Raw genomic sequence first — 23,286 nt, forward strand, 5'->3', positions numbered from 1 at the left:
TACTATCACAGTTTCCCCGGATGTTTGAACATCTCAGTCCCTCGTCTCTTTCACACTCACTGACTCATACACAGAAATTAGATGCAGATCGAGTTGAGGCTGGAATTGTGAATATGGAATGTGTACTGCAATCTGTATATCGCTGCAGGTGTTGTTGAGCTGTTCCTTTAGTTGGAGTGAAGCGTTCTCAGAAACAAATCATTTCTGGGTGGTACGGTAGCACAGTGGTTAATACTGTTGCTTCACAGCAGCAGGCCCCAGGTTTGATTACCGCTTGGGTCACTGTAAATGTGGAATCTGCATGTCCTCCCTGTGTGTGCGTGGGTTTCCTCTGGGTGCTTCGGTTTCCTCCCATGTCCAAAGATGTGCAGGTTAGGTGGATTGGCTATGCTAAATTGTCCTTAGTGTCCAAAAAGGTTAGGTACGGTTACCGGGTTACAGGGATGGGGTAGGGGGGAAAAATTAAATGAAAATCGCTTATTGTCACAAGTCGGCTTCAAAAAATGAAGTTACTGTGAAAAGCCCCCAGTCGCCACATTCCGGCGCCTGGTCGGGGAGGCTGGTCCAGGAATTGAACCCATGCTGCTGGCCTGCCTTGGTCTCCTTTAAAAGCCAGCTATTTAGCCCTGTGCTAAACCAGCCCCCAGGTGGAGGTGTGGGCTGAAGGAGAGTGCTCTTTCCAAATGACAGTGCAGACTCGAATGGTCTCTTTCTGCACTGTAGATTCTATGAATTCTCATGAGACTCTGAAGCTTGTTCTAGACGAATAGCTGGAGGTTGGTTCTCAGGGCCGTTTAAGAAGTCTCACAACACCAGGTTAAAGTCCAACAGATTTATTTGAAATCACAAGCTTTCAGAGAGCTGCTCCTTCATCAGTGGAGGCAGGTTCACAAATGCTGTATAAATAGATCATTCACCCGAGGAAGGAGCTGCGCTCCAAAAGCTAGTGATTTGAAACAAACTTGTTGGACTTTAACCTGGTGTTGTAAGACTTCTTACTGTGCCTACCCCAGTCCAATGCCGGCATCTCCACAGTATATATAGGCAGAGTCACAATTGCGAGATAATTACAGATTGGAATGTGAAGAATGGTTCGAATGTGAATCTTTACAGGTACAAACAATGTGAGGTAGACAATGTTGGCCGAGTTGCATGAGTATATACTGTGTACCTGGTGGGTGGTGTTCTCATGTGCAATGGTGGTATCCATGTTGATGATCCGGCGTGTCTTGCAGACATTGCCGTGGCTGGTTGTGTGGTGTCACTGTTCTCCTGAAAGCTTTTTGCTGCGAACAATGGTCTGTTTGAGGTTAGGCAGTTGATTGAAGGCAAGTAGTGGGGGTGTGGGGATGGCCTTGCCGTGATATTCGTCGTCATCATTGACATGTTGAATGATCCGACGGAGATGTCGGATCCACTCCAGGGAAGTACTGGACGACGAAGGGTATTCTGTCGGTCGTGTCCTGTGATCGTTTTCTGAGGAGGTCGGTGCGGCTTTTCATTCTGGCTCATTTCTTGCTCGGACATCCTGTTTAACCTTTACCCAGGTGTCTGGTTTACATATGGGTCCTGAGATCCTCCCCAACTGATCAAGTTTATCTTGATTCAGGTTCTGTGCTGGAGACATGTCCTTGGCAGAGATAACAGGCCGTCACTGTCCTGTGTTTGTCAAGTCAGGAAACTTTCTTCACAATACATTTCTTAAGATTTTATAACACTATTGGACAATGATGTCTTACCTGGAGAAGGGAATATCCTTATTGACTGCTCACAACTGATTTCTGACTAACCCAGTTATTTCTAAGCTGTGAGCTTGTTTTCCTAATTTCTTGATTATAAACTGTAGATAACAAAGAAAAGCCACCAGAATGATCACAATCAGCAGCACAAACCCTTGAGCCATCATCACGAATACAAGTCAAACATTTCCAGTAAAATGTGACAACCATCGACTCAGATTCATCCGCCCCACCTGCAGATCATCCTTCACAATTCTAAATTATTGACATGCTGTAAATAGAACATAAAATATGCTGTAAATATCGATTGAACAAAAGTTCATGCACGGACTTTAATGATTCTCCAGCTCTCTGCTCACCTACATCCACCTTGTCAATACTTTTCAAACTAATTAGCGGGGTTCCAGTGACTCTTCATCCACGTTTGATTAAAGAATGTTCCGCTCTTTTGAACCAGGGTTCCATTCTGGCATCTTCCCATCCAATTACAAGAGCAATGGAGTTTTTAACAGTTTTATTGATGGTGTCAGTTAGAACATGAATGTTGGTCCCACTGGACCAGGAGCTTTCCCCTGTGGAGAGCTGCTGAGCTGTCCTGAGCTGAGAGTGGAGCTGATTGAGCTGTCGGGCCTGCAGTGATGTGGCAATGCCGGCGTTGGACTGGGGTGAGCACAATGAGAAATCTTACAAAACCAGGTTAAAGTCCAACAGGTTTGTTTCAAACACGAGCTTTCGGAGCGCAGCTCCTTCCTCAGCCTGCAGTGAACCTGGGAGACCTGCTGTCTGGGATCTTTCCTCTTCATTCAGACTCCCAGCTGAAGCTGTTTCTGCAGTAAAATAGTTTAATTTGAATATCAATCCCAATTTAATCTTTGGAGCAAAATCTACAACTTTAAATCAACTGTAAAAGAGAGATCTGAGAGTGACTGTTATTGACCCAAGGCACAGTCAATGGTAGATTTTGGAAGGAAGATGGAAGAGAGGCTGTATATAAATGGTGCAATTTTAAACAGAGTGTAGCATCTACAATACCAGGGGGTAAATGTACAACATTGATTTATTATGACAAGGGGAGTTGATGAAGCTGTTTAATACGGTCCTTGGTTAATTAATGTAGACATGGTGTACAAATGAAAGGAAGTAATCGTGAATCTTAGTAAATTACTGATTATCCAGCAGTGTGGAAAATTATCCAGGTATGTCTTGTACACAAAGAGCAGGACAAATCAAACCCAGCCCATTACTGCCTCATCCGTCTTCTCTCAATCATCAGTAAAGTGATGGAGGGATCATCAACAGTGCTATCAAGTGGCACATGCTCAGCAATAACCTGCTCACTGACGCCAGGTTGCGTTCTGGCAGGGTCACTCAGCTCCTGACCTCATTATGTCCTTGGTTCAAACATAGACAAAAGAGCTGAACTCCTCGGGGTCCTGTCCAAGGTCTAACCATCTTCAGCTGCTTCATGAATGACCTCCTTCCATCATAAGGTCAGAAGTGGGGATGTTACGGCACCACTCACGACTCCTCAGACACTGAAGCAGTTCATGTCCAAATGCAACAACCTGGGCAATATCTGGGCTTGGGCTGACAAGTGGCAAGTAACATTCATGCCACACAACTGCCAGGCAATGACTATCTCCAACAAGAGAGGAACTTATGATCACTGCTAAACATTTAAAGGCATTACCATCATTGAGTCCTATACTATCAACATCCTGGGGGTTACCATTGAACAGAAACTAAACTGGACGAGAGGTTGAAGAAGGCAACTCACCACCATCTTCTGAAGGGCAACTCGGGATGGGCAATAAATGCTGGTCCAACTAGCGACATCCATATCCTGTAAATGAATAAAACAATACAAATATATAAATACTGTGGCTACCAGAGCAGCTCAGAGGGGAGGAAACCTGCGGTGAGTAATTCACCACCTGGCTCCGCAAGGCCAGACCAGCATCGAAAAGCCACAAGTCAGGAGTGTGATGGAATACTCTCCTTTTGACTGGATGAGTGTAGCTCCACCAATATTCAAGGAGCTCACACCATCCAGGACAAACAAGCCCATTTGATTGGCACCCCATCCACCAATATTCAATCCCTCTACCATTGACGAACAGTGACAGCCATGTGTACTGTCTACAAGTTGCACTATAGTAATTCACCAAGGCTCCTCAGACAGCACCTTCCAAACCCATGACCACCACCATCAAGAGAGACAATAGCAGCAGGTACCTGATAAAAGGTATGGATAAATTAGACGTGGAGCGGATGCTTCCTCTTGTGGGGCATTGTAGAACAAGAGGTCATTGTCTCAAGATAGGGATAGCAAATTTCAAATAGAGATGAGGAGAAACTACTTCTCAAAGGGTCGTAAATCTGTGGACTTCGCTACTGAAGAGTGTGGTGGGTGCTGGGACAGCCAATAAATTTAAGGAGGAGGTGGACAGATTTTTTTTTAAATTCCCAATTAAGGGGCAATTTACCATGACCAGTCCACCTACCCTGCACAATTTTGGGTTGTGGGGGTGAGACCCACACAGACATGGGGAGAATGTGCAAACTCCACATGGACAGTGACCTGGGGCTGGGATCAAACCTGAGTCCTTGGCACCGTGAAGCCACTGCGCCACCATGTCACCCGAAAAGTAGATTTCTTGATTAAGAAGGGTTCAGGGATAATGGGGAGAAGACAGGACACTAAGGGGCAATTTAGCATAGCCAATCCACCGAACCTGCATTGGTGGGAGAAAACCGGAGCACCCGGAGGAAACCCACGCAAACACAGAGAAAGTGCGATCTCCACAGTCACCTAAGGCCAGAATTGAACTCGAGTCTCTGCCGCAGTGAGGCAACAGTGCTAAGCACTGTGCCACCCAACATCTGTGGATATTAAGGGGCAATTTAGCATTGTCAATCCACCTAAGCTGCACATTTTTGGACTCTGGGAGCAAACCAGAGCACCCAGAGGAAAAACACACAGACATGGGGAGAAAGTGCGATCTCCACACCATCAACCAAGGCCGGAATTGAATTTGAGTCTCTGGCACTGTGAGGCAACATTGCTAACCACTGTGAGACAACAGTGCTAAACACTGAGGCAAGAATGCCAACCAGTGTGAGGCAACTATGGTAACCACTGTGAGGCAACAATGCTAACCACTGTGAGGCAACTTTGCTAACCACTATGAGACAACAGTGCTAAACACTGTGAGGCAACAATGCCAACCAGTGTGAAACAACAATGCTAACCACTGAGACAACAATGCTAACCACTGTGAGGCAACAATGCTAACCGCTGTGAGACAACATTGCTAACCACTGTGAGGCAACAATGCTAACCACTGTGAGGCAACAATGCCAACCAGTGTGAAACAACAATGCTAACCACTGAGACAACAATGCTAACCACTGTGAGGCAACAATGCTAACCACTGAGACAACAATGCTAACCACTGTGAGGCAACAATGCTAACCGCTGTGAGACAACAGTGCTAAACACTGAGGCAAGAATGCCAACCAGTGTGAGGCAACTATGGTAACCACTGTGAGGCAACAATGCTAACCACTGTGAGGCAACTTTGCTAACCACTGTGAGGCAACAATGCTAACCGCTGTGAGACAACATTGCTAACCAGTGTGAAACAACAATGCTAACCAGTGTGAGACAACAATGCTAACCAGTGTGAGACAACAATGCTAACCACTGTAGCACCAAAATGCTTCACTGAAATATTTAACTCAAATACTTAACTCAGTCACCCCACCCTCTGAGTTTACATTTGACTGGAGCTGCTGTCTTGGAAAACGTTTGGGAATTTGAAATTCTCCACCAATTCCTACTCCATCTTTCATAACCATAGGAGCCCGTTCGGCCCATCGAGTCTGCACTGACCCACTTTAGCCCTCATTCCCCCCCCCCCCACCCCACCCCACCCCCCCACCACCCCACCCCCCCCCACCACCCCACCCCCCCCCCCCACCACCCCCCCCCCCCACCACCCCACCCCCCCACCCCCCACCAACCCGGGCCCTCAGGAGGCCATATTCGGGGTATCGGACCAGCTGGCATTGGAAACAGGTGCGGAGGCAGATGTTGTAGCCTTCGCCTCGTTGAAAGCCCGAAGGCAGATACTGTTGGGGTGGAGACCAACCTCTCCACCCTGTGCCCTGGCGTGGCGGGGGTGGGGGGGGACCTGCTGGAATTCTTGACTCTTGAGAAGGTCAAATTTGAACTGAGGGGAAGGATGGAGGGGTTCTGCAATTCATCGGCGTTATTCATTTTATTCATTATGCACTTTAGAGAATTGGATTACTTCGAACATTGGCGGGGCTGCTGGGAGGGTTGGGGGGAGGGGCCTTTATGTTATAATAGTGACTTTCGGTGATTCCTGATTCCTTTTTGTCATTTGTTTATGTTAAAATGCAGGCTAATGTTTGGGGGCTTAGTGGGAGGATGGGATTGTTGCTATTGATATGGGGATTGACATTGCATTCATTACTGATTGTTGTTTATTGTTGGTGAGTATAAATTTGGGAGAAAATGTGAAAAAAGGAGAATAAAAATATTTCTAAAAAAACACCCCAGCCATTGATAATTAACCGTTATACTTCGGTTTGAGGCCCTTTCATGTGAAGAAAACTGAGGTTTCAAACCTTCAACATTGTGTCTGAAATTAGTGTAACCTTTAACTTGCAGTTTCTGGAAAGAAGCAGTCACTTTCTGTCACACTATATAACCACCTTTGGTTGGTGAACTTAAAGAATTCCCTCCAGTTAGCTTTCATAGTTCGTTAGTTATTTCAACTCCTATTACTTACCAACATGTATTCATTGAATAGATCATGCTGTATTTTGCTCTCCGAACATTTACACCCTGATCACCTTTAAGCATTGATTTTACTCACACTTGGTATAAATTTTATATCTGAAATGACTTTGTAATTTCTGTATTAGTTTAAGGCTGTGTCACTTTGTGTCCTTTTCAATAACTGAGTTCCAAGCTTTTGCAGCCACTATGAAAACATAAACCAGCAATTTCTTTTTCAAAACATGTTGAGAGGTGCCTGTCCCAGTGAGAACTCTACAGGATTTCTATACGTCAACTAGACATTTGGGACAATGGGCCCTGTGATGAGTGTATTTCAGATAGATTGTATTATAGGTATTTGGTGCAGTAAGGGTTAAAGGCCTGGGTCAGTGTGTGTATGACTGCTGCAGTCACGGTGCAGTAAGGGTTAAAGGCCTGGGTTAGTGTGTGTGTGACTGCCGCAGTCATGGTGCAGTAAGGGTTAAAGGCCTGGGTTAGTGTGTGTATGACTGCTGCAGTCACGGTGCAGTAAGGGTTAAAGGCCTGGGTTAGTGTGTGTATGACTGCTGCAATCATGGTGCAGTAAGGGTTAAAGGCCTGGGTTAGTGTGTGTATGACTGCTGCAGTCATGGTGCAGTAAGGGTTAAAGGCCTGAGTTAGTGTGTGTATGACTGCTGCAGTCATGGTGCAGTAAGGGTTAAAGGCCTGGGTTAGTGTGTGTGTGACTACTGCAGTAGTTTTTTTAAGGTTTGAAAGATTTTGGGAGGCAGAGGTATAATTAAGGCATTGTAAAAAACTTGCGGCCAATGGAGGTTTGTTTGGATTAAGGAGGTTCCCTGTGGAGTTAATTAGATTTCAGCTTGGTAAGGTGATGTAATTAATGGGAGGAGCTAAGGTAGCAGGCATTTTGCAGAAAAGCAGTTAGTTGAATTTTAGTTTTTAGAATAATCTTTATTGTCACAAGTACGCTTACATTAACACTGCAATTAAGTTACTGTAAAGATCCCCAAGTTGCCACATTCCGGCGCCTGTTCAGGTAGGCAGAGGGAGATTTCAGAATGTCCAATTCACCTAACAGCATGTCTTTCGGGACTTGTGGGAGGAAACCGGAGTGCCCGGAGGAAACCTATGCAGACACAGGGAGAACGTGCAGACTCCACACAGTGACCCAAGCGGGAATCTAACCTGGGATCCTGGAGCTGGGAAGCAACAGTGCTAACCACTCTGCTTGGAAGGTAAGCTGAACCAAACTGAGAAGCAGCTTCTGAAGAAATACAGCCAGAGATTCTGCGTGGGTCTCATTGTCAGTGAAAGACAATCTGATGTTGGGAGTTAGATTCTCTGGTGTCTGAAACCACAAGATTTAATGTTTAGAGTCAAGAAGATGAACAAGGAAAGAGATCAGGGCCCAAAACTCCAGCTGGATATTCACAGGAGAAAGTCTATCATCAAACACCGAGTGGACAGAACAGAGAAAGATCCCAACTGTAAGAAACCCAGAAATTATTTATAAATATCTTTCAAATATTGACAAATTCTAACTGTCAGTTTCCACGACATTTGAAGTAAATGGAAGGTGAAAGAATGGTTATTCTGGACCTATAATAAACACTAATTAGATCACAGCTATTGAGTATGAGAGATAATTAAAGGTTCCATATGAAACTTGATTTTATTACCTTACATTGGTAGATTCATAAATTTTAAATCTTTACTATTTACAGACTGGAAGCTTAAAGCTACCGTTTCACTTTCAGTCAGGAACAGATCCCAGTTTTACACCAATCTCTGATTTGACAGCACATTTCCAGCATTCACCATTGTTCTTCCTGACTCTGAACAGTTGTAAAGGAGCTTCTGTTCTATGTCTAGGAGCTCTGAACCATGGAAGAGAGCGACTGGGATATATTTCTCTCACACCTCAGGATTAACCCACATGGGGACTTTGCTGACAGTGAAGAGAGATGAGAAAGACCAAAGTGTGATTTGTCCCTCTCAGTGTGACCCTGAAGGACTGTGTCCAGGCTGAAGTTCTGTTCCTGCCGTATGAGCCTTCCCCAGATTGTCCTTTCTGAGCTCCAGACAGGTGAAGTTAACCACTCAGGTGAGAAAGACAAAATACACAACGGGTTTAAACAAAGTTGATTTATTTGAGATTAATCCAGAATATTAAACTCCAGTCCAGTTACTGGAATTATTAACATGAGCAGAAACAAACTCCAACTGTCAGAATGAACGTGATTCAGTCCTGGATGTGATTAACAGCAGAATCTAACCTTGTAATCACCATGAATTCACTGGTGTCTCAGTAGGTGAAATGACCAAGTGAATGTCTTGCCACACAGAGCGGGTGAACAGCCTCTTACTCGTGTGACTGTGTTTGTCAGCAGATCCGATTGATTTTAAATCTCTGCTCACACTTGGAACTTTGAAAAGTGTGGACAAGTGGATGTGTGATGACTGAGTGAATCTCTTCCCACACATGGAACAGATGCACAGCCTCTGCCCAGTGTGAGTGTGCTGGCAGACCTGAGCCCACATGATCACCTAGAACATAGAACAGTACAGCACAGAACAGGCCCTTCGGCCCTCAATGTTGTGCCGAGCCATGATCACCCTACTCAAACCCACGTATCCACCCTATACCCGTAACCCAACAACCCCCCCCCCCCCCCCCAACCTTACTTTTATTAGGACACTACGGGCAATTTAGCATGGCCAATCCACCTAACCCGCACATCTTTGGACTGTGGGAGGAAACCGGAGCACCCGGAGGAAACCCATGCACACAGGGGGAGGACATGCAGACTCCACACAGACAGTGACCCAGCCGGGAATCGAACCTGGGACCCTGGAGCTGTGAAGCATTTATGCTAACCACCATACTACCCTGCTGCCCCGGACCTGAATCAGTCCCACTGTGAGAGATTCTGAACAGTCTCTTGTCAGTGTATTTTATACTTTCCACAATCCAGACATTTAGAATAGCTTCTGACAGTATGAAGCCGCTGGTGTGTTAACAGGTCGAATGACTCAGTGAATCCCTCCCCACACATGGAGCAGGTGAATGACCTCTTCCCGGTGTGAACTCACATTCAACCTGTTAACACACCAGTGAGTTCACTCCGGGGAGAGGTCATTCACCTGCTCCATGTGTGGGGAGGGATTCACTGATACATTCAACCTGTTAACACACCAGTATCAGTGAATCCCTCCCCACACATGGAGCAGGTAAATGACCTCTCCCCGGTGTGAACTCACTGGTGTTGCTGCAGGATGGACAATCGGCTGAACCTCTTCCTGCACTGAGAGCAGATGAATGGAGTGGAACCGGAGTGACTGCGCTGGTGAACCATCAGTGAATGTGGGTTTTACAGCTCCTGTCACAGCCTCAGCATTTAAACCCTCTCTCTGCAGTATGAACTCACTGGTGTGTGTGTGGGGGCTGGATGGAGGAGTTGGACATGGAGAGATATTTGTCCGGGTGGATTGGTGGAAGTGAGGAAACTAGCAGAGGCAGCAGATTGGATTGTCTCGCACTTACTGGAGGTGAGGATGGAGGAGACAGGGAAGAGGGAGAAAATATCAAAAGGAACTAACTTGTCTTCGAGATATTAAAAAGATTCAACACAATGCGTGTGAAATAGAAAGTTGGCTTATTTCGCTTTTATCCACAATATTAATCACTATAACTGGCTGGGGTTTATTAACAACAGCAGAAACGGACCCTAATGAGCATGGTTCAGTCCTGGATGTGATTAACAGCAAAGTTCAATCACTGTCGTTACGCGTGAAGTCGCTGGTGTCTCAGCAGGGCGGATGAGTGAGTGAATCCCTTCCCACAATCGGAGCAGGTGAATGGCCTCTCCCCAGTGTGGGCGCGCTGATGTACAGTGAGTTGCGAGGACCATCGGAACCCAGTCCCACAGTGAGAGCACCTGTAAGGTGTCTTGTCAGTGTGAACACGTCGATGTCGCATAAGTTCCCAGGAACTTTTGAAGCACTTCTCACAGTCTGAGCCTTTAAAAGGTCTCTCCCCAGTGTGAACTCGCTGGTGTATCGTGAGTTGAGATGACCATTTGAACCCAGTCCCACAGTGAGAGCACCTAAACGGTCTCTCGTCAGTGTGAACACGTTGGTGGGACATCAGCTCACTGGAACCTTTAAAGCACTTCCCGCATTCTCGACACTTGAAAGGTTTCTCTGCAGTGTGAATCTGCTGGTGTTTTACCAGGCTCTTTGACTTCATGAATCCCTTCGCACACACAGAACAGGTGAACGGCCTCTCTCCAGTGTGACGGCGTCGATGGGTTTCCAACTCAGACGGGTATCTGAATCCCTTCCCACATTCCCCACATTTCCACGGTTTCTGCCTGGTCTGACTGCATTTATGTTTTGACAGTCCAGATGATCGACTGAATCCTCGCCCACACACACAGCACGTGAACGGTTTCTCCCCACTGTGAACGATGCTTTTTCCTTCCATGTTCGAAATTGGATGATATAAAGTCACAAATTGGGTGACTGTCGGATCCTGATGCGATGTTCGATTCGAGTTTCCCAACAAATCCCCATCTCACATCCTGTGAAATTGATTGAAAACAGAAAACAGGTAGTGAGAGAACCCACAAAAACACAAAGGCAGGTTGTGAAATTGAGCTGAATGAATCTGGTCATTTGTGGGGCCGACACTGGGAAAAAGTGACCATGAAAACGGCTGGATTGTCACAAAAACCCAGCTGGATCACTGATGTCCTTCAGGGAAGAGAACCTCCCACCCAGTGTGGATCTACACAAGACTCTGTCCTTTATGTCTTCAACTCAAACAGAACTTAGAATCTCCAAACTCTGAAGCTCTCCCGCCACCAAGAAAGAGCTGAGAGCTCAGCCATTTCAGACTCAGCCTCATTGCTGTTGGTGCTTCCACATGGAGGCCAGGCTGGGTAAGGATGGCAGATTTCCTTCAAGGACATTTACCAGATGGGTTTTTACAACAATCAACAATAGTTTCACGGTCGTCATTTTAAACTTTTTAAATTCCATATTTTTACTCAATTCAAATTCCACCATCTGCCTGGTGGGATTCAAACCCATTTCCCCAGAGCATTACCCTGGGTCTCTGGATTACAAGTGCAGTGACAATACCACTACGCCAATATGTGCCCCTTTGTGATGTACATTAACACCATCGCCTACAAGTTCCCATCAAAATCACACAGCACCCTGACCAGTCTGACATTCAGTACAAGAGGAACTGGAATCTCCTCCAACCCTCTCCCTGGCAACTGAGTGAGATTGACACAAACTCTTCACACCTTCAGAATAATATTTCACCCCAAGGTGAGTGTACAAGCACATATCCCCATCATCACCAAGACCACTATTTCCACATCAGGAACTTCACCCAACTGCACCCTAATCCCAGTTCATCTATTGCTGAAACTCCCATCCCTTCCTGTTACCTCTATTATCCTACACACTCCCGGCCAGCCTCTCAGATTCATTCTCCCTGTAGTTCTGGGGGTCACACAAAACTCTGCTGCCTGTGTGCTTCCTCACACCAAATCCTGTTCACCCATCACCCCTATGCTCACTGACTGACCACTGTAATCTCCTCCAGCCTCACAACCCTCTGGGATATCTGCACTTCCTCAAATTCCTGAACATTCTGATTTCAACTGTGCCTCCATTTTTGGCTGCACCTTCATTTTCCCAAGGCCATAAATTGTGGAATTTCCTTCCTAACTCTTTCCGCCTCTCAATCTAACTTTCCTCCTTTAGGATATTCCTTCAAACCTACCTCTTTGATCCACCTTTTGGCCATCAGCCCTAATATCTGCTTCTGTGGCTCGTGTCAATGTTGTTTGATAACATTTCTGTGAAATATTGAGGAATGTTTTATTACATTAAAGGCTCAATATAAATAGATTAGCGCATAATGATTTGGACATATATCACCGCTGTTCCGTCATCATCACTGGGTGAATAACCTGTAACTCCTTATCTAACAGCATTGTGGGAGCACCTTCACCACACAGACTGCAGCGGTTCAAGAAGGTCAAACGTTATAATCTCACCAACTGGGGTTTGGCAATATTTGCTGTTGGTCTTGTTAGTGACACCATTGAGGAGTCACCTGGGGAGTGGGGGTGATGTCACTGTGCAATTGTGGGTGCGCGATGACATCACAGACAGGAAGACAGAACATCTGGGTCGGTGCAAACCAGTGATCACCACACAACCTGGAGGATGTGAGGGTCCTTGAGTCAGTGCAAAGGTGATTTACCAAAATGGTTCCAGGGATGAGGGTTATAGTTGCAATGTTAGGTTGGAAAAACTGCGGTTGGATTTGGATTTTGTTTATTGTCACATGTACCAAGAATGCGACAACTCAACAGATCATTAAGTACATGAAAATAAGGTAAAATAAATGCATAATAGGGCAACACAAGGTACACAATGTAACTACATAAACACTGGCAATTATTTGTTGTAAAACACAGCGAGTTGTTGTGATTTGGAATGCACTGTCCATAAATGGTGCTAGAATCTCATTGAACTGTAACTTCCGAAAGGGAATTTGTTGCATTCCGAAAAAGAAAACAAAATAGTCGAACTGTGGGATTAAATGGGTCGCTGGACAAAGAGCTTGCATGGGAAAAATGGGCCAAATAGACTCCTCTGTGCTCTAGCAGCCTTGTGTACATGTAAAGGAAGTGACTTGCACAAGTTGAGTGAGTGGGCAAATGAAAGGATGCAGTAAAATATGGAGAAATGCGAGGTTATCCACTTTTGTAGCAAAAACAAGAAGGCAGACGATTAGCTGAATGGCCATAAATTAGGAGAGGGGACTATGCAACGAGACCTGGGTGTCCTCGTACACCTGTCACTGAAGGTAAACATGCAGCTACAGCAGGCGGTACAGGAGCAGGAATATCTTGCTGTCATTATACAGGGCCTTGGTAAGGCCGTACCTGGAATATTGTGAGCAGTTTTGGCCTCCTTATCTGAAGCAGGATGTTCTTGCTCAAGAGGGAGTGCAGAGAAGGTTTACCAGACTGATTCCTGGGATGGTGGGACAGACGTATGAGAGATTGAATCAGTTAGGTTTGTATTTGCTGGAGTTCCGAAGAATGGGGGATCTCATAGAAATCTATAATATTCCAACAGGACTTGACAGGGTAGATGTGGCAAAGATTTTCCCGATGGTGGGAGTGTACAGAACCAGAGGTTGCAGTCTGAGGATACGGGGTAGACCACTGAGTTCAGAGATGAGGAGACATTTCTTCAACCAGAGAGTGGTGAGACTGTGGAATTTGTTACCACAGGAAATAGTTGAGGTCAATACATTGTATGTTTTCAAGAAGCAGTTAGATATCGCACTGAGGGCAAAGGGGATCAAAGGATATGGAGGGGAAAGCGGGATTAGGCTATGGAGTTGGATGATAAGCAATGATCATAATGAATGGCGGAGCAGGAGCAAAGGGCCAAATGGTCTCTTCCTGTACCTATTTTCTATGTTTCTATGTAATCCCTTCCCACACTAGAACATAGAACATTACAGCGCAGTACAGGCCCGTAGGCCCACGATGTTGCGCCGTCCTGTGAAACCCCTCTAAAGTCCTTCTACACTATTCCCTTATCGTCCATATGCCTATCCAATGACCATTTGAATGCGTTTAGTGTTGGTGAGTCCACTACTGTTGCAGGCAGGGCATTCCACGCCCTTACTACTCTCTGGGTGAAGAACATACCTCTGACATCTGTCCTATATCTATCTCCCCTCAATTTAAAGCTATGTCTGCTCGTGCTGGACATAACCATCCGAGGAAAAAGGCTCTCAATGTCCACCCTATCTAATCCTCTGATCATCTTGTATGCCTCAATTAAGTCACCTCTTAACCTTCTTCTCTCTAACGAAAACAGCCTCAAGTCCTTCAGCCTTTCCACATAAGATCTTCCCTCGATACCAGGCAACATCCTTGTAAATCTCCTCTGCACCCTTTCCAATGCTTCCACATCCTTCCTATAACGTGGCGACCAGAACTGCACGCAATACTCCAAATGCGGCCGCACCAGAGTTTTGTACAACTGCAACATGACCTCATGGCTCCGAAACTAAATTCCTCTACCAATAAAAGCTAACACACCGTACGCCTTCTTAACAACCCTCTCAACCTGGGTGGCAACTTTCAGGGATCTATGTACATGGACACCGAGATCTCTCTGCTCGTCCACACTACCAAGAATTTTACCATTAGCCCAGTACTCTGTCTTCCTGTTATTCCTTCCAAAATGAATCACCTCACACTTCTCTGCATTGAACTCCATTTGCCACCTCTACAGCTTATCTATGTCCCTCTGTAACTTGTAACATCCTTCTGCCCTGTCCACAACTCCACCGACTTTAGTGTCATCTGCAAATTTACTCACCCATCCTTCTACGCCCTCCTCAAGGTCATTTATAAAAATGACAAACAGCAGCGGCCCCAAAACAGATCCTTATGGTACACCACTAGTAACTGGACACCAGTCAGAACATTTCCCATCAACCACCACCCTTTGTCTTCTATCAGCTAGCCAATTTCTGATCCAAACTGCTAAATCACCCTGAATCCCATGCTTCTGTATTTTCTGCAATAGCCTACCGTGGGGAACCTTATCAAATGCTTTACTGAAATCCATTTACACCACATCAGCTGCTTTACCCTCATCCACCTGTTTGGTCACCTTCTCGAAGAACACAATGAGGTTTGTGAGGCACGACCTACCCTTCACAAAACCATGTTGACTATCTCTAAGCAAATTATTCCTTTCCAGATGATTATACATCCGATCTCTTATAAACACTAAGAGCAGGTGAATGGCCTCTCCCCAGTGTGAACTCGCTGATGTCTCTGCAGGTTGGATAACTGTGTGAATCCATTCCCACAGAGGGAGCAGGTGAATGGCTTCACCCCAGTGTGAACTCGCTGATGTTTCAGTAGGGTGGATGAATCAATGAATCCTTTCACACACTGAGAGCAGGTGAATGGCCTCTCCCCAGTGTGAATTCGCTGATGTCTCCGCAGGGTGGATGAATCAATAAATCCCTTCCCACATTGAGAGCAGGTAAACGGCTTCTCCCCAGTGTGAATTCGCTGGTGTAACTGCAGGGTGGATAATCGAGTGAATCCCTTCCCACACCGAGAGCAGGTGAATGGCTTCTCCCCAGTGTGAATTCGCTGGTGTGTCTGCAGGGTGGATGACTGAGCAAATCCCTTCTCACACTGAGAGCAGGTGAACGGTCTCTCTCCAGTGTGACTGCGGCGATGAATCTCCAGCTTAGATGGGAATTTGTATCCCTTCCCACAGTCCCCACATTTCCATGGTTTCTCCATGTTTTGGGTCTCCTCGTGTCTCTCCAGGTTGGACAATCAGTGGAAGCCTTGTCTACACACAGAACATGTGCACGGTCTCTCCTCACTGTGAATGGTGTGATGTTTTCAGGCTGTGTATCTGGTTGAAGTTCTTTCCACAGTCAGTTCACTGGAACACTCTCACTCGGGTGTGTGTTGTGTGGGTCTCGGTGCTTTTCCAGTCACACTCACATTAAAAAATTTTTGAAGCTCACAGATCGGACAAACATTTCTTCTTCTTGCCGATGATATTCAGATCAGAAGGAATCGAGTGAGTTTGAGAAATCTGTCTATAATTCCTCCCCTTCCAATATCCTTTAAAAACAATTTACGAAAGTCATCAATTAGTACAGGATAGAAATTCAGAACAGACAATTCTAGTTTCGATGGAACATTATTGCCTCTCTCGTTCTCCAAAAGCTGTAAATCTCCACCCCCCCCCCCCCCCCCCCAACCCCCCCACCCCATTCTCACTCTGCTGTATCTAATATTCACCCTCCCAATTCTCCTGAAGGTGCTGATTCACGTTGATTGACAGATTCAACCTCAGCTCACTGCTTCCTGACCAGGACACAGGGATTAAAATAGGAGTAAGAGTAGGCCATTCGGCCCACCGAGTCTGCTCAACCATTCAATGAGATCCTTGGCCGATCTACCTCAGCACCATTTCCCACACGATCCCCTATCCCTCGATATCTTCAATATCTAGAAACCTATCAATATTTGTCTTGAACATATCTGATGACTGAGGCTCCACATTCCTCTGGGGTAGAGAATTCCAAAGCTTCACCACATCCTCGAGTGAAGAAATCCCTCCTCACCTCAGCTTTCTCTCTATTTTCCTACCCGTTTCCCATAACCCTTAACTCCATTGTCAATAAAATATCTGTCAAACTTGTGCTTCAATATATTCAATGACCCCCAGATACAACTGGTCCCTGTGGAAGAGAAATCCAAAGACTAACAACCCTCTGAGGGAAGAGATGACTGGAAATCTATAACGTAGCCACAGTCTTATATTACAAGGCGAGAAATAATAATACATTTGCTTTATTACAGAACGGTAAATAATATATCTAATCTGTACCATGTAACAACACCAGACACATCTCTGTCGATTGTTAATTTAATGTCCCCTGAAATGGCAGCCATCTCCTGGGGAACCCACCCCTTTAATTGTGAACATTAGGAAAGAAACCATCCTTTTAACCAGACAAATAAATATGTCAAGCTGAAGGGGAGACCTGGACGACAAGGGAGAACAATAAATCAGAGGTCTCTCCGATGGCAAGGAAGTGAACCCTGGCAGGTGGGCGGGGAGGATTCACAAACACCCGCTGGAGGCCCCAAACCCCCAATAAGATCCATTGATTTTGTCAGTCTGCAGACAGGAGCTGGAGAACTCAACCCAGGCAGAGGAGAGGGAGGGAGAAAACTGGGAGTGAGATGGTGAGATGGGTTTGGATTTCAGCCCAGGGAGAAGGGAGAGTGTGTGCGACGAGGATTTACAGCTTTGGGGGAACAAGAGAGGAAAGAATGTTCCAGAGAAACTAGAATTGCCTGTTCAGAATTTCTATCCTGGACTGACAGTGATGGCTTTTGTAAACTCCTTTTACAGGGGATTAGAATGGGAGAATTTGCACACAACAAACTGAACCCAACAGAAAGGTTTGTCTCTTTGCGAATTCTACCCTGCATTGACAGTGATGACTTATGTAAACTCCTTTTATAGGGGATTAGAAGGGGAGAATTTACAGATAGAAACTCAAATCAAATTTCACATCAAGTTTTAACAGAATCACTCCATTCATCAGGACCTGAATATCATTGGCCTGTGAATGTAGAAGAAGAAATGTTTGTCTGTTCTGTCTGTAGGAAAACATTTTCAAGATAAGTGTGACTGTAAAAAAAACCAATACACACTCGACTCGAGTGAGTGTTCCATTGAACTGACTGTGGAAAGAGCTTTAATCAGTTCCAGTCTGAAAAAACATCACACCATCCAGAGAGAGGAGAGATTGTACACGTGCTCTCTGTGGAGACAAGGGCGCCACGGTAGCACAGTGTGTAGCACTGTTGATTCTCAGCGCCAGGGACTTGGGTTCGATTCCCGATTTGGGCCACTGTCTGTGCGGAGTCTGCACGTTCTCCCCGTGTCTGTGTGGGTTTCCTCCGGGTGTTCCTGTTTCCTCCCACAAGTCCCAAAAAACGTGCTTGTTTGGTGATTTGGACATTCTGAATTCTCCCTCTGTGTACCCGAACAGGCGCCAGAGTGTGTCGACTGGGGCTTTTCACAGTGACGTCATTGCAGTGTTAATATAAGCCCATTTGTTACACTAATAAAGTTTACTATTTAGTATTCAACTGATCGTCAAACGTGGAGAGGGACAAGGACACCAGCAGCATGTTGAAAACTTGGAAACGTGGGGACTGTGGGAAGGGATTCAGGTCCCCATGTGAGCTGGAGATTCATCACCGTAGTCACACCGGCGACAGAGCATTCACCTGCTAAGTATGGGAAGGGATTCACTCAGCTATCCGAGGTGAGGATTTACCAGGATATGGAAGCTGAGCTGGTGAGGAAGCGAGCGGCCTTTAATAAGGTTCAGGCTGCTCTATGTAAGAAAGGAGTTTGATTCGGGGCGGTATACCCAGCAAAGCTGCGGGTTACAAATCAGTCCAAAGACTTCCATTTCGTGATACTAGTGGAGGCGAATGCCTTTACTGTAAAGCATGGACTGAGTCTAGTTATCTGTATTGGACAAGATCTACATTCCTGTGGGGTGGGATGGGTGTTGTGATATCCTCGATATAGTTTTTGACATTTTCTGATAGAATCTATTTTTCTGTGTGGGGATGAAGAGAGATTTTCTTTACAAAGCACAACGTAGATCTGTGTGGGTGGGTGGTGGGGGGAGGGGGGGGGGGGGGGGGGAGGACGGCCCCCATTGGAAATTGAGTCTAGTAAGGGACTGCATTCTGAAATATGTTTTATTCACGCAGTGGGCAATATTGTTGTTTTTATTTTCTTGTTGTCCTGAGAGGAGTTTCCCTACCAGCAGTCAGCTGGTGAAGGGGAGTGAGATTGGGGGGGGGGGGGGGGGGGGGGGGGGGTGTAGCTGCAGCTGGTGAACCAGTTTTGGCTGGTTCAACAAGCTCAGCGTCAGGGCCGGAGCCGGGGGGGGGGAGGGTGGTTTTGGATTCAATGTGTGTGTCTAGGTGAGGCGTTGGTGAAAACTGGGGCAGGGGGGTTAGTTTGCTGATGATGACTATAAAACTGTTTTTGTTTTACTCTGAAGATGTGTGCGCGTGGCGGTCATCTTGGGTGGACCCTTGGCCTGTACTTTTTGAAGATTTGCTGGATAGTCCCTCACGGTGGAAATGGCTGATTCCGTGATGGGGGCTGGTGCGGAGACTCTTGATTCAGGGCTGGTCATCTGGAACGCAAGGGGATTGGGTGGACCAGTGAAGGTCAAGGGTTTTCGCTCACCTAAAGAATCAAAATGCTGGTGTGGTATCCTTGCAGGAGACTCATTTGCAGGTTAGAGATCAGACCAGACTGCGGAGGGGTGAGCCAAGTGTTTCACTCGGGCTTTGACAAAGGGTTTGAGGTGCTGCAATTCTAATCAATAAACAGATCCCTCTTTCAGTCACTAGGATCATTGCGGACGCTAATGGGAGATACGTGGTGGTCAGTGGGTCGTTGGCAGGTACATTGGTGGTGTTGGTGAATGGCTAAGTCCCTAACTGGGACGATGTGGCATTTGTAAAAAAAATTGTTGGGATCCATCCCAGACCTGGATACACATCAATCAATGCTTGGCGGAGACTTCACTTGCGTACTGGATCTGGAAATGGACTGGTCCAAGCCCATTTAACCGCTATAAATACACAATAACGGAGTGGAATCTGGATGGACCATCTGGCATGACCCAGGCACCGGAACGACAACAGCGAACCCGGAAAAAAGATAAATCAATCTGTTCCCATCAGTAGATTGTTAAAGAATTGTGGGACACAGATTTCAGATTGTGAGCAAGATCTACAGGGAGGATACGAGGAAGAAATTTTACAGAGTGAGTGATAATGATATGGAACTCAATGCTTACACACAAAGGTCGATAATCTCCAGGTCCTGATAACTCGAATGGTGCTGTCAGAATTTGATGTGAGGATTGGTTGTGAGTTTCCTGTCTGCAAATCCCTTTCTAAGTCCCTATGAAAGAAGTTTACAAAGGCATCACTGTCAGTCCAGAAATGAAATTCCGGAAAGATAAACATTTCTCCTGGTTTGAATTTGCTGTGTGTAAATCCTCCCCTACTAATCCCCTGTAAAAGGAGATTCCAAAATTAATCACCGGTCAGTCCAGGATAGAAATTCACAACATTCTCCCCTCCTGTTCACGGGTCCAGGATGACCGCTCATGCCCCCCCCGCCCCACTGCACACTGATCCTCTCGTCATCAACAGTCCCCTGATTTGAGGGTGATGTTGACTCAGGGTTGTGAGTTTCTGCCCTGGGTCTTCATGTGGCTGAACAGAGCCGCAGAGCTTTGGACACATAGGGCAGGAGTTCCAATGAGACAGTGAAATCTGCAGAGCAGGATTGGCTTCCTTTTCTTTCCATCTCTGCCACCGCTTTGCATCATCAATAAGACATTGGGACTGAAAGACTAATCCAGTTTGATGGACAAGTTGTCTCCATTCTGAACAATGGGGAACAAGCTCCTCCCACTCATTGAAACATCGCCCCGACAAAAATGAGAAACGCGCATGCGCCCTGATGCACATCCAATAAAGATGGCGGTCGTTAACCCGAGCCGAACATGAACTGCAGCCCCGTTCAGTACAAACTGTATTCGGAGACCTCTTTTCCGAGGATTGCAGCTTACAACAGCTTTACAGGATGTTTCCGCCCACTCCCGCGATCTCTCACTCCCTCCATGTTGTTAAACGCCTTTTACCAATTCCGGATCTGAATACACAGCCCTTCTCCTTCGCCATTACCCACACTGCGCATGCTTCAATCACAGCGGGCCCCGCCCCGCCCCGCCCCGCCCCTCATTCACTCCGATTGCTTGGAGGACGAGCCGCTCTTGGTCGGTCCTCCAGTCTCGCCCCTCCTCGTCCTATTGGTCGGCAGCCGCCGTCAATCACCCGGGCATTGTGACGGTTCCAGATGGTGAGAGTGGCCACAGGCTCAGGCTGACTGGCTGATTGTCCAATAATAACAGTGAGAGTCTCAGTGGGACAATCAGACAATAATAGTGGAGATGGGGCCCTGAGGAGAAACAACAAAGGATTCACTCACTTTCAGAGTAACAAACACAGTGTATGTTCCAATAATAAGTCAGACTGCAGTGTGTGAGTGAACACATAATTGGATCCAATGTAGAATCATAGAATTCCCTCAGTGCAGAAGGAGGTCATTCGGCCCATTGAGTCTGTAGCAACCCTCTGAAAGAGCCATGGTGTGGAAATGCCTGCGTTGGACTGGGGTGAGCACAGTAATAAGTCTTACAACACCAGTCCAAACATGGTTAAAGTCCAACATGTTTGTTACAAACACGAGCTTTCGGAGCACTGCTCCTTCCTCAGGTGAAAGCTCGTGTTTGAAACAAACATGTTGTGCTTTAAACTGGTGTTGTAAGACTTCTTACTCTGAAAGAGCACCCGACCTTGGGGAATTCCCCACCCTATCCCCGTAACATCTCCCAGGGACAATTTAGCACAGCCAATCCACCTAATCTGCACATTTTTGGACTGTGGGAGGAAACCAGAGCGCCCAGAAAGGAAATCTACGCAGATGCAGGAAAATGCCACAGAGACAGTGACCCAAGGTCGGAATTAATCATAGAATCTACAGCGCAGAAGGCGTCCATTCAGCCCATCGAGTCTGCACCGGCATCACCTGATCTGGCCAACTCACTGAAATATGGTTAATTCTGAATTGCATAGCAAGCCACTCAGTTTTAGGACAATTAGGAATGGGCATCCAAGCTGGTTTGCCCGTGACATTCACATCCCATAAAGAACAGAGAAAATCAAAGGGCTGTTTCCAGTGCCGGTTTCCAAGGAATCAGTACTGGGCCCTTCACTCCTGGTTTATATCATTGACTTGAAAGTAAATGTAGGAACATGAGGAAGAAGTTTACCTCTGACACAAAAATGATTGAACACTTGATAATGAGGAAGAAAGCTGGAGGGAAAACAAGGCAAAGGATTTCATGATAAATGGCAGGACAGGACTAGTTAGGCCAGAGCTAAATTCCTGTGCACAGGAAGATTGCACTAGAGAGAGCACAGAGTGGATTTAAGAACATCAACCAGAAATTGACAATGTTTGCTCTGAGAAAAGTTTGGATAAACTGGGGCTGTTTTCTTTGGAACAGAAAAGACTGAGGGGAGACAAAATGAAATTTTGAAAATCACCGCGGCTAGCTCAGTCGGTAGAGCATGGGACTCTTAATCCCAGGGCTGTGGGTTCAAGACCGACGATGGGCGCTTCAGCTTCTTTAATCTGAGAACATTGAGCTGCACTGTTTACGGTAGCACAGTGTTTAGCACTGTTGCTTAACAGCACAGGGTCCTGGGGTTCAATTCCCACTTGGGACACTGTCTGTGCAGAGTCTACATGTTCTCCCAGTGGCTGTATGGGTTTCCTCCCACAAGTCCTGAAAGACATGGTTGTTAGATGAATTAGACATTCAGCCACCTCCTCCACAGTAGTCCTCAACACCGGTGCCCCGCAAGGCTGCGTACCTAGCCCTCAACTATACTCCCTGTACACACACGACTGTGTGGCAAAACTTGGTTCCAACTCCATCTACAAGTTTGCTAACGATAAGACCATAGTGGGCCGGATCTCGAATAACGATGAGTCCGAATACAGGAGGGAGATAGAGAACCTAGTGGAGTGGTGTAACAACAACAATCTCTCTCTCAATGCCAGCAAAACAAAAGTCCTGATCATCAACTTCAGGAAGCAAAGTACTGGACACACCCCTGTCAGCATCAACGGGGCCGAGGTGGAGATGGTTAGCAGTTTCAAATTCCTAGGGGTGTACATCACCAAAAATCTGTCCTGGTCCACTCACGTCAACACTATCACCAAGAAAGCACAACAGCGCCTATACTTCCTCAGGAACCTAAGGAAATTCGGCATTTCCACATTAACCTGTACCAACTTTTACAGATGCACCACAGAAAACATCCTATCAGGCTGCATCACAGCCTGGTATGACAACTGCTCGACCCAGGACCGCAAGGAACTTCAGAGAGTTGCGAATACCGCCCAGTCCATCACACGATCCTGCCTCCCATCCATGGACTCCATCTA

General features: G+C 46.3%; 1 protein-coding gene across 13 annotated transcripts; it reads right to left on the bottom strand.

The window, feature by feature from the left end:
- Positions 1-922: 922 nt before the first annotated feature.
- On the bottom strand, positions 923-20,976 carry LOC119959783 (gastrula zinc finger protein XlCGF71.1-like). 13 transcript variants are annotated; one of them, XM_038787868.1, is made up of 6 exons: positions 20,959-20,976; positions 20,057-20,163; positions 16,140-16,262; positions 9,790-11,132; positions 9,454-9,621; positions 8,680-9,096 (listed from the first exon to the last, which is right to left on the bottom strand). In XM_038787868.1, exon 4 carries the CDS (start codon positions 11,033-11,035, stop codon positions 10,334-10,336), a length of 702 nt encoding a protein of 233 aa, XP_038643796.1. In that variant the 5' UTR covers positions 11,036-11,132; positions 16,140-16,262; positions 20,057-20,163; positions 20,959-20,976; the 3' UTR covers positions 8,680-9,096; positions 9,454-9,621; positions 9,790-10,333. The 13 variants fall into 13 exon arrangements, 12 of the variants coding, with proteins under 12 accessions (XP_038643796.1, XP_038643792.1, XP_038643790.1 ...); XM_038787864.1 differs by having other exon boundaries at positions 20,912-20,972; XM_038787862.1 differs by having other exon boundaries at positions 20,815-20,970.
- Between the last annotated feature and the right edge of the window lie 2,310 nt (positions 20,977-23,286).

Source organism: Scyliorhinus canicula, unplaced genomic scaffold, assembly GCF_902713615.1.
Source record: "Scyliorhinus canicula unplaced genomic scaffold, sScyCan1.1, whole genome shotgun sequence".
NCBI lineage: Eukaryota > Metazoa > Chordata > Chondrichthyes > Carcharhiniformes > Scyliorhinidae > Scyliorhinus > Scyliorhinus canicula.

What these genes read in the sequence shown, in the direction of transcription:
- LOC119959783 (XM_038787867.1), bottom strand. Translation starts at nt 11,035, where the DNA reads ATGGAAGGAAAAAGCATCGTTCACAGTGGGGAGAAACCGTTCACGTGC.